Source organism: Dromiciops gliroides, chromosome 5 (assembly GCF_019393635.1).
Source record: "Dromiciops gliroides isolate mDroGli1 chromosome 5, mDroGli1.pri, whole genome shotgun sequence".
NCBI classification, from domain to species: domain Eukaryota; kingdom Metazoa; phylum Chordata; class Mammalia; order Microbiotheria; family Microbiotheriidae; genus Dromiciops; species Dromiciops gliroides.
In genome coordinates this window covers 63,199,993-63,212,212 of record NC_057865.1, presented here as the reverse complement: position 1 = coordinate 63,212,212, position 12,220 = coordinate 63,199,993, and the positions used below count along the sequence as shown (strand labels likewise).

Sequence of the window (12,220 nt, the reverse complement as noted above, 5' to 3'; positions counted from 1 at the left end):
TGTGATCATTGCCAAGTTACCACTTCAACCTATTTTTCTCATCTACAAAAGGGAAATAATACTTGTAGTCCTCACCTTACAAGGCTGTTATAAAGTTCAAAAAAGATAACAAAGGCAAAGTGGTTTTGAAATGGCAAAAATGTCATGTCATTTGTTAGGTGCATCAATATGAGAATTAATGATACCTCTGAGGAATTTAGTCATGATTATAAGAAAATGATATATGAATCTTTTCCCTCAGTATTTATTTACCAGGCTAAGCATTATGGTCTATGTTTTTACACAATTTCCTTAACTTCCAAATGTGTTTCTGCTCAGTCATTTTTTAAAAAATCCTACACCATTATGAATTTGTGTTTTTTTCATGTATAAATGCTATCAGGAAAATGAACCTTACGTTAGGAATGCCATCTTGTGGTTGAGACCAGTCTATTACATGAAATGCATGGCACATTTTTATTTAGAAAAATCCATTAATTCCATAATAATTCACATATCATAATTATCAAAAAAAGTTTCATGAATATAACACAAAATAAACTTACATCTGTATTTTACTTATAAAACATGCTGAAGGAAAAGTGGAACAGAAAAGAAGCTTTCAACAAGTTTATTAGGATGTACAAAGTTTCTGGTTTCAAACATTACAGAGCTATTTTCTGAAATGGTAAAAATTGTACTGCTGTATCTATTCAGATATCATTAATTTTGAAAAACACTCATATGTTAGGGTGAGAAATTTCATTTGCTTATGCACTGTTAACAAATGTTATTTTATAATGCTTACCATTTAATAACATTAAATAATAACAAAAGAAATAATGCCTACTTGGCTTTCAAGGTCTATCATCCCAAAAGGTCCCAATGTATCTACAATGTTAAAGCAAGCTGGAGAGTCAAGCAATTATCTTATTAAATCTAGGCAGCCTAGACTGCTAATTCAGGTAATTCTAGCCAAATATGATTCCTTCAAGGCAAAAAATATTGGTCTAATCCTGTTGGATGAGTTCATCATTCCCTGGGGTCAAGTTAGACATTTTTTGAGGTGCTTTAACTTCCTAGTCACTAGAATACCAATAAATGCTAACAGATGTGGTACCCAACAGCAGCACTTGAATATTCCAGTTGCCAAATCACTAATGGAAACCAGAGATCTTAGCTCAGTTAAGAGGGGCAAAGAAGGGTTCCAGTCATCTTCCATAAGCACAGCCTTGATTTATGACGACTACCACAACCATAGCCTTCAGTCTATGCATTTATGTATTGTTTCCAGTCAGCTGTCTAGTTAAGATCCTGAAGAGTATGTGCAGACACAATATTTAATTCTAGAAAATATGCACAAGTTACTGAAAAAACAAGGCAAATTCTCTATGTAATAAAACTTTTGAACCACACATTAGGCATAATGACAAATACTCAACATTTTTGCTTAGAGAACTTTCATGAAATGATTTTGTATAAGTGTTTCTACGAGGTCCTTCAGGATATTCACATCAGGGGCACAAACATGATACTTTGGATCTTCTTGTTTTGTCCTCTCTAACAAAGCTTCATGTGGGGGAGGCAAAGCATTGTATGAACTCAGTAAACAAAGTTGACTTGATGAAGTCTGATTTATTTCTTTAATCCTTAAAGCCTGCATGATAGCAGGAGCAAACTTAGAGTAATGAGCTGTAGAAGCCAGGATCACTGGGCAACTTTTATCTTGTATTCTATCTGCAACTACTTTAGCCACAGCAGTGTGAGGGTCTAAAATGTAGCCTGATGTATGATATGTAGAATTAATAGCAGCCAGGCAGTTCTCTTCAGAGCACCAATCAGCTATGAAATCCTGCTGAAGCTTTTCCACTAGGACCTTTTCTAACTGAAAGTGCTGCTGATTTTCTAACTGATAAAATAATTTTGTCATCAATTTTCCATCTCTATCGGTCACAAAGTGTAAGTGTCGTTCCAGGTTGGAAGATTTCAGAATATCTATCGATGGAGAAAAAGATTGTACCAGTTTCCTTTTCCTTAAATCATAGAGTCCTGTTTTTATAAAATCAGTCAAAACATGGTTTTGATTAGAAGCACAAATAAATTTTCGAATAGGGATTCCCATCATTTTGGCATATACTGCTGCTAATATGTTTCCAAAGTTTCCTGTGGGAATACAGACATCTACTGGGCTTCCAAAAGAAATAAATCCTTGATTAACAAGATCAAGATATGCAGAAGCATGATAAATTACCTGAGGAAGCAATCGGCCCCAGTTTATAGAATTAGCTGAACTCAAGGTTGTTCCATATTCTATCGTAAGAAATCCAGTAAAATCAGAATCATTAAACATTTTTTTTATAGCTGTCTGGCAAAAATCAAAATCTGACTTGACACCTACTGCCCACCCATTTTCTTTCTGACTTCCAATTATTTGTTCTTTCTGAAAATCACTTACTCCATTTTCAGGAAAGAATGTGACTGCAGCTACTCTTTGCTTATCACTGCTAGTAAGACGACTAAAACCATTTAACACAGCACTCCCTGTGTCTCCAGAAGTCGCTACAAGGACCAAATAATTACAAGTTCGAGGAATACAGTGTGCAAACAGATGTGGCATTAGTTGTAATGATAAATCTTTAAATGATCCTGTTGGTCCATGAAATAATTCCAAAATGAACTGATTGCCTGAAAGGTGTCTTACAGGAGCAATTTTAGAGCAGGCAAAGTTTTCTCCATAAGCAATTTCAATCATTTCTCCCAACCTGAAAGCAGGTATGTCAATAGGATGGATACATCTCTCCAATATTACCTGTGCTCTTTCTACATAAGTAGCTCCTACTAAACTTTTCCATTCTGCACAGTTTAATTTTGGAAATTCCTTTTGAGGAACAAAGAGCCCCCCATCGGAAGCTAATCCCTCAATAACAGCATCACTGAAATGTTTTGTGGAAATTCTTTCTCCAGGATGTTTGGACTTACATCTGGTTGAAACAAATGTTTCAGAGTCTACATCTTGATACCTCTTAACTGCATCAAAGACTTTATCAGCTATTACCTCTGCAGATGCTCCATCTTCACAAAATATACGAATATCATACCATTTTTTATAGAATTTTTTCCTATATTGAAGTATTTCTTTCATAGGCATTCCAGAGTTCTGACCCACAATTCGATCAATCTTCATTAAATTCAGACGATCTATGATATCTATTACAGGTACATCCAGATATACAATTACTCCATTTTTCTTCAGATGCTCCATAGTAGCATCATGCATTGGATTTGACCCAGAAAGGGAAATTACAGTTCCAGATGCAGAAAAGTTTAACAGCACTTTTCCTTCCTCTTCTAAAAATTGCTCATTACCAACATCCTTCAATTTTTCAGCTACAGTCATATTCCATGTTGTTTCAAGGATGTCATCAACATCTATAACAGAACAACCTAGCTTCTGACTTATTATTTTGCCCACTGTTGTTTTCCCAGCACCAGGAGGTCCCATCAGTAAAATATTTTTGTCTCCAAGAAGAGAATGGGTTGAGAACCATGACTTCCTTAATTCTCTCAATGCAAAGGTTCTTGGAAGAATCAACTTTAGGTGTCTATTTGCTTTAAAATGTATAAGAGAAACAAATGTCTTGGTTATTAGTTTCAAATGCTGACACCGGTTAATATGAAGCATTCTCTTTGCACTTTTCTGTCCAGGCCAACCTGCAAATGGGTTTACACCCTTATCAAAAACAAATTTTGAAAAAAATGACCATTAGTTACTAATATCAACAGGTACAAAATCATGTCAGACTGAAGAAAATAAGCATGAATGTAAATCAACCAAATGGAATAAGCCTTTCAAATTTAGGATTTTAAGTATTCCTAACAATTTCATTCAATGAAATTGTTTTAATGATAAATGTTATCTCTTTATGAAGTATATTTTATTTTTTATACAAAATAGTTTGTGAACTGTTAAAATTATGCCAGCATTGGATTAGTATTTCTTTTGCTTCCTTACCTGCACATTCCTGAATTATCTGCAATTAGGATACAAAATAAAAAATGATAACATGCTAAACCCCTTACAATATACAAAAACAAGTGTAATCCCTATGCCTATATATGAATATTCCTTTTGTTACATTAGCTACAAGCTAATTTTATTGCCAAAATATAGCCAGCATTTAGTTTGCACTCATCAAGGCAAAACCAAGAGTCAACCACACCAAAATTATTTCTTTAAATTATAAAAATGGTAAATTAAGTGGATTTTTTTTTGGAAAGGAAAAATATTATATATTTTTACTCTCAGGTCCAAATAATTTAATAATTTTATTTTTCAATCAGGGTCTAATAGATATTCCACTTTTTCCTTAATATTTTCTTGAAGTCATGGTCATGAGCAGGTATTATCTCTCCAACTAAATGGTGAGAGATTTGCTAAGAATTATATATATTCCATGTGTGAATGGAGATTTACTACAAAGAAAGAACAGTTATTCTAATCTGGAGACAGTGCTGATGTATGAGAAAGTAATTCACAAATTTCACAACGTTCTTATCTTATCCTGGCTCTTAACAAATGTGGTCAGAAAGACCCAGATTCAAATACTGTTTTTCTTTCTTATTATATTATCTTGGGCAAGTCAAGACCTCTTCAGACCTAATTTTTTTCATATGTAAAAAGAGGGGGTTGGATTAGATGATCACTAACTTCTCTATAATCAATTAAATATAAAAGCAATAAAATAAATTCACCCAAATTTTACTCAGAAATACAATATTTTAGTACCTTATTTCTCGGTATAATATAAAATAAGGCATATATTCAAATATGCAGAACAAAGTAAAAATAAAACCTAGCCCCTACATAGTTTAGCATTAGTATTACATGTTTTTATATCATTCAACATTGAAAACCTTCAAAAGAAAATAAATGTGGGATGTATAATATTCTGACAATTATAACTAAAACAAATGATAAATTAATGAGGTAAAATGTCTGTAATAATCATATATGCACTGTGATATATATGTATATGTATATGTATATATATGTAGGTAGATAGATAGATAGATAGATCCACCATCTTTTATTTAGATTGTTCCAAATAATCATGGAGGGAAACCTGGGACCAAGTCAAATCCCAAACTTTCTCCGAGGTGACTGCCAAAATGTCTAAACATAATTCTTATGATGCAGGGCAAAATTTCCCAGGCAAAGGTTGCTCTGGGACCCGGTTGCATACTACAATCTCCCATTCTTTTTAGGAGACTGATTACCTTTGGAAATAGTCCCATCAACAATACAGTATATTCTGTCAGTGTTTTAGAAACTATTTCAAGTAAAAGCAGTAGTTACAGGTACTTACACTGTCAGGCAAAAGTAGCCTTGCACACTTGTATTACTTTTGGTTTTTTTCTTTATAACATAAACTAGATTTCAACCAAAATACATTAAGGTGCTACAACATTGTATTTTTAACATGTTCTAAAAACAACTTAGAAGTTTTCTCCTCTATTTCCCATTTACTGGATGGAGACAAAAATCTCACTCAGTAATGACTTCAATAATACAACAATCCAAGATTCCACTGTATGGGTACTTATTTCACTAACCTACATCAAGGCCCTTTAAAATAGTCTTTAAGAGCTGTGACCAAAAGATTCATCACCCTACAGACAACCTGGTGATGAATCTTAGTGAGGCTGGTCTGCCAATAAAAAGTAGTCTATCACTGGGCTTATATTTGAAGCCCTTTCGACTTGGTGGGGACAAATACACATAAGCTCTGGCAAGTATGACCTTTAAGAACTCCCACCGTGCCACAATAAGATATCCAAGGATGAATTTAGTGGAGGACTCACTAATTAACATATATTCAAATAACTGTAAGCTGACTTTTGATTTAACAAATAAGTTAAATAGGGTAAGAAAGAATTAAATCTTCTGTGATGTTTCTTTAAGTGACATGTAATATGTTTCCCATCCACCAACCAATCTGTCTGTACATGTAAGAAAGACAGGAATAGATCTTAAATGAACTGTGTAGCTTTGAAAGTCAAGGCAATTTTTCTTTCTAAGCCTAGGTATTTAAAACAGAAATACACATTAAAATGAATCAAAGTTAGCAATATATACAGCTATAAAATTTTCAAGATATTCTATAGACAAAGTCTACTTTAAAATGTAAAAGTGGAGACAAAATAAAAACATTGAATTTACCCATTTGTATCTCTAACTCTATCCTGTTAAAAATAAAGACATTAATTTCTCTATGTTCAAATGTAGAGAAGAAAATGTCATAATGTGATCAAAATTCACCATATAAAAACAGGAATACCACAAAATTGTTAAAATATAGAAGAAATCCCTACCTCAATAAATGATGAAAGTCAACTATCAATATAAGATAAGAAATGTGATAACTCTCATGTGTATCAGGAGATTTTAAAATTTGCCCTTTCCTCATTGATGGAGAGAGTAGCTGATATTCTAAAGTGTTTGATATTAATCTAAGTGACCCAGAATAAACTGTATTCTTTCTCTAGGCCTTAATTTCCTTACCCATAAAAAAGTTATTTTACTATATGATCTCTAAGGTCCCTCCCAAATTAAAGATGATGAAAATCTGACTCATTCTTTTAAATGACCTCATCATAATTTGTCCAAAGAAATCTACCATAAAGATAATCTAAGTGGAAAAAAAGCAGGAAAGGGCTTATGGAGTTGGGGGAGAGATAGGGGAGGAGTGGGGCAGTGAATAAGCTTTATACTCATCAGAATTGGCTCAAAGACCTTACTCTCATCAGAGTTGGATCAAGGAGGGAATAACATACACATGCAATTGGGTGCAGTAATCTATCTAACCCTGCAGGAAAGTAGGAGGGGAAGGGGATAATAAGGAGGGAGGGGGTGAAAGAAGGGAGGGCAGAATGGGGGAGGGGGCAGTCAAAAACAAAACACTTTTGAAGAGGGATAGGGTAAAAGAAGATAGAAAATAGAGTAAATATCATGGGGAGGGAATAGGATGAAGGGAAAGTTAATAATAGTAACTGTGAAAAAAAAATTTTGAAGCAGAGGCAAGAGTCAAGAGGATTGATGATGACTGGAGGAAGATAAGGATTGATTGATGATAATGATGACAAAATGTATGGTACTTATTTTATTGGGCTACTGTGAAAAAAATTCTTTGTCAGGTACAAGGTACTATATAAACATTATTACTGTTGTTGCAATAATCAACCTCGTGGGTTTATTGTAAGGTAATCTCTCTTTAAAGTACTATATAAATGTAGTTTACTATATTTATTTATTTGTTTTGTTTTGCAAGGCAATGAGGGTTGACTTCCCCAGGGTCACACAGCTAGTAAATGTCAAGTGTCTGAGGTCACATTTGAACTCAGGTCCTCCTGAATCCAGGGCCGGTGCTTTATCCACTGAGCCACCTAGCTTCCCCCTGTAGTTTACGGAAAAAAAAAATTTTTTTTAATTAAAAACAAAAAAAAGATGTGCAGGATGCTATCAGAAAGACCTGAAAGGACCTGCATGAGCTGATGCAAAGTGAAATGTACTGTATCCAAAATACAGCAATATTGTGAGATGATCTGCTGTGCATGACTTGGTTATTTTCAGCAAAGAAATGATCCAAGACAACTCTGAAGGCCTTATGAAAAATGCAATCCATCTATACAGAGAGCACTGATGGTATCTGAATACAGACTGAAGCATAATTTTTTTTTGTTAGTTCCTTTCTCTGAAGATTTTTTGTGTGTTTTCTTTCACATCCTGGCTAATGTAGAAATGTTTTGCATGACTGCTCATGTATAGCTTATGTTGAATTGCTTGAGTTCTTGGGAGGGGAGGAAGAGAATTTGGAACACAAAGTTTTTTAAAAATTGATGTCAAAATTTGTTTTTTACATGTAATTTGGGAAAGTAAAACTCTAAATATAACAATATAAAATAAAAAACCCAGGATGGATTAGATTAAGGGGAGTCTCAAAGCAGGGAGTCCAATTGGGAGGTCATTATAATAACCAGACTTATGGATCAACTCAGTGTGCTGCCTTCTAATACCAGCTGAATGTCAGTTTGGACAATGAACATTCCATTTGGTTTTTCTTTTGGTAAATCGATCCTTTTTGACAGTTTTTGGATTATTAAGGACTTTATATAATCTGCACCATGCCATGTGACAACAGGGGAACCTGGAAAATTTCACCACCTATGGGAAATCTCTCCTCCCTTTGGACCCTAATAGTCCTCACAACACTGGAAAGTACCACTGGTCAATAGACGTGACTATGTTTTATTCCTTATTTGGTAATCAAAGGAGTATTGAACAAGGCTACTCCTGGAATTGCACCTATAAAGTAATCTTGTATGTAAAGCATTTTGCACATTTAAGAAACTATACAAATGTCAGTTACCAGTTGATTTAGCTAATTCTGTTGCTCTTTCTTGTTTTAACACAGTGATAACTAAATTCAGATGGGGTGGACTGGCTTTGTTGAAAGACAAGTACTCAGAGCAACCCCCTGTGTTGCCCATCTGAATTAAACATGTGTTACAATCCAGGCAGTAGGGTACAGTGAAAAGAACAATGAGATTTAGAACTGATAGGGACCATGGACTTATCAAGTCCTTTCACTGAGTAGAAAATTGAAGCCAGAAGTCAAGAGATAAGGGTATGAATCTTGGTTCATCCATATTTAATTTTCTGTAGCCAAAATCAAGTTCAACCCCTTTGTGATCTGTCCAAAGCAAGAACAAAAGGAATTTTAATGTCCTTCGTGTTCCCTAAGACTCTGTCCTGGGCCATCTTCTGTTCTCCTTCTATATTATCTCATTTGATCTTATCCTCTCTCAAGGCTTCAATTATCATTTCTATGGAAATGATACCCAGAGCTTTATATCCAGCTCTGACCTCTTAAGATTGCTTCACAACTGAGTTGGAAAAATAATATCCTCTCCATAGTCATCTGAGAAGATGATGAGATCCATCCAGATCATTCAAGGTCACTACAAAGGTCAGCAAATGGGCAAGCTAAGTCCAAGTTTACTGAAATAAATGTTGATCTAAACTGAGTGTGTGCAGCATGAGATGGCTAATGGCACAATTGTCCACATGGGTATTTACCAAAACAAGATGGTTATCTATCACAAAGCTAAAACTAGACAAGGATCACAAAGATCCTTAAACACAAAGCGGAAACTCATCAAGCAGGAAATGAAAAGGGCAAATATAAGGAACATGTAAGAATTAAAATTACACGGCTGATTAGATTGCTAGAATGATGAGAGGAAAAACACACTAATGGAGATAGGTCCATTGTCATTGTTATGAAAACAGATTCTAGCAGATCTTTTCCATTTTTATTTGCTGTCCCACTTTCCTCTATGAACAATCTCAGGATCATATATTTAAGAGTCAGAAGGAGTCCTTAAAGGCCATATAGTCAAAGTAATACATTTTGGGGCAGCTAGATGGCACAGTGGATAAAGCACCAGCCCTGGAGTCAGGAAGACCTGAGTTCAAATCCAGCCTTGGACACTGGACACTTACTAGCTGCGTGACCCTGGGCAAGTCACTTAATCCCAATTGCCTCACCAAAAAACAAAATCAAAGTAATACATTTTACAGATGAGGAAACTGAGACTGAGAGAGGTTAGATGATTTGTCCAGAATGACAGAAATGGGGCTTGAATCCAGGTATACTTTGTTTCAATTCCAGCACACTATCCACTATACCACACTACCAGTACAGTGTCCTCTTTAGGATACTCCAAAAACTTGAACTGGTAGATCAAATACCCATAAGCATCTCAAATTCAATGTCTAAAACAAAACTGATTACCCTTTTCTCCAAACTCGCACCCCTTCTTCAGGACATTTCTACTGAGGACTCCACATCATCCTCATTCATTTAATATATACAAACTGGATTATATGCTGTTTATCACATAATAACCTATTTATTGCCTTTTAGCTTGCCATCACTCATGACTGGAATGCTATTCTCCCTGAACCCCACTTCCTGGCCCAAGATTCTGCTCAAATCACACCTTCTGCAGGAGACCTTTCACAATTTCCTGTCTCCTTCAGCCTTTACCTTGTCTCTGAGATTACCTTCTATTTGCACTGTATATTTCTTGTATGTAGAGTTATTTTGTGGTCTCCATTAGAATGTAACCCCCTTGAGGGCAGGGACAGTGTTTACCTTCTTCATATCATTCTACACCTTGTTTTATCCTCCAGAAGGCATAAGAGAAAAGAATGGATTCCCAACATCTGAGTCTTTTCCTTTGTAGTTTCCTTCTCAACTTCACTCCAAAGCTCAATGACCAGGTTTTAGCTGAGCTTTCTCTACAAATTTTCCACTCCACTGTGACATTATTTTCTGAAGTGACATTGCTTATAATGTTGTGTTATCTACCTTTAGCCACAGTCAAATAATTCATCACTCATATCCTACCTACTGATGATGAACTTCTGACTCCTCTAAAAATTGAAAATATAATCAATTTATTCTATGAGATTTTTCATGAACTTTTCTTTAATTACAACATAATATTACAGAGCTCTAATTTATGTACATACCACTTTAAGGACTGAGGAAACAATACAGGACTGTAAGAAAATAAGAGAACAGGTAAGAGAAGGGATACTCAAAAGGATCTAGTCCAATTCTCTCATTCTACAAAAACATTGGCAGACCCAGAAAAAGGCTGAGACTCCTTACGGGCACAATAGCAAAGTCAGGCTAAGAAAATGTCTCCCAACTTACTGACCAGGGCCCTTTACAAATCTGTCTCAGTAACAAAGATGTAATCACACTGAATCACAGATAATAACTCTGTATTATTTTTATGAGTATATAGATATTTCTAGATACTGAGTGTTCTGGGTACACAACATGATACTACTTTTAAATTTTACTATAAAACAACCAAAATCAAACAAAGGACTTCAAACAAAAAGAATTCAAATATAACATTAAAGTATTTATCAAGTTACATATTTATCTTCTTTCCTGGGCATATACATAGTTTATCAAGAAATATATTAATTTCAATTATTAATAATTATAAACTCCTCCCAAAAGGCAATTATCATTCAAAAATTATTTTAAATGGACCAGGGTGAATTTTATCTACCATAATTAATGCAATGACCTAATTTTAAATCCTTCAGAGGTTCTTCACAATTCCCTCTAAGTCGAAATACTTTTATATCCACCAAAATAAAACCTTTGCTTTTATCTCATCTTTTAAAATATGGGGTCTTAACCTTTTTGCGGTAAAGACCCTTCTGGAAGTCTGGTGAAGCCTATGAAACCTTTGTCAGGGAAAAAAAAAGTTTTCTTTTAAAAAAAGACAAATATCATAATTGACACAAATGATAAATTTCACTTAGAGAAAAATAAATTTGTTTTTCCACAACCAAGTTCACTGATCCCTTGAAACCTATCCACAGACCTCTGCAGGGCACGAACCCCACATCAAGAATCCCTGTTCTATAACATTAACATAATGAAAAACTACTAGTCATGATGCTGACCTTGGAGACTTGCCACCACTAAAATCATTCTCCAATGAAAACTGGTCTCTTATTTTAGAAGATTTTGTAAATGAAAGAGATGCCTTACATTAATAAGTCATTTAAATCTGCATTTCATCTGAAATACTCTCCTATGCTTCCCAATGTGCAATGACACAATAAAACATGAAGTTCTGATGTGGACGATCCCAACCCTGAGATCCCCACTACAAGTCCCACAGTTGATCCTCAAGACCAAGGGACACAGCAGTTACCAGCCAGGCGAGGATGTCCACAGAGGCAGAGAGGGCAGGCTTCAGTTGCCACTGCCCCAGCACTGGGGAACTGTATACACCAGCAAGACCCAGTGAGTTTGCTACTTCCCTTCACTGGAACACCAAGAAGCTCTGCTGGTGCTTTTATTTGGTTGTTTATTTGGAGCCTCCTGTTAATAGTCCTAAGAATCAAATTGAAGCCATTTGTTACCCAATTTTTAAATTCCAGGGTTTTTTTCTGACGATATCACACCAAACTATATGTGTGAGGCATGTATCTGTGCTATTGTGTCATGTGCATGGCATGGGGGGACAAGTATGTGGGGGAAGGTGGGAAGAAGAAAGGAAGGAGGGGAGAGAGAGAAAGAAGGAAGGTGGAAGGGAGGAAAGATTCTCTTTCTAGTTGGGGTACTTACTGTCAGACAGGCTC

At 35.1% G+C, this 12,220-nt stretch overlaps 1 protein-coding gene across 3 annotated transcripts in view; it reads right to left on the bottom strand.

The window, feature by feature from the left end:
- Positions 1-450: 450 nt before the first annotated feature.
- The window catches only part of THNSL1 (threonine synthase like 1), a 20,282-nt gene continuing 8,512 nt past the window's right edge, over positions 451-12,220 (bottom strand). For all 3 annotated transcript variants that reach the window (XM_043966614.1, XM_043966613.1, XM_043966615.1), the window contains exon 3: positions 451-3,709. In XM_043966614.1, coding sequence (XP_043822549.1) covers positions 1,430-3,661 — 2,232 coding nt within the window. In that variant the 5' untranslated portion in view covers positions 3,662-3,709 and the 3' untranslated portion in view covers positions 451-1,429. The remainder of the gene's footprint in view (positions 3,710-12,220) is intronic.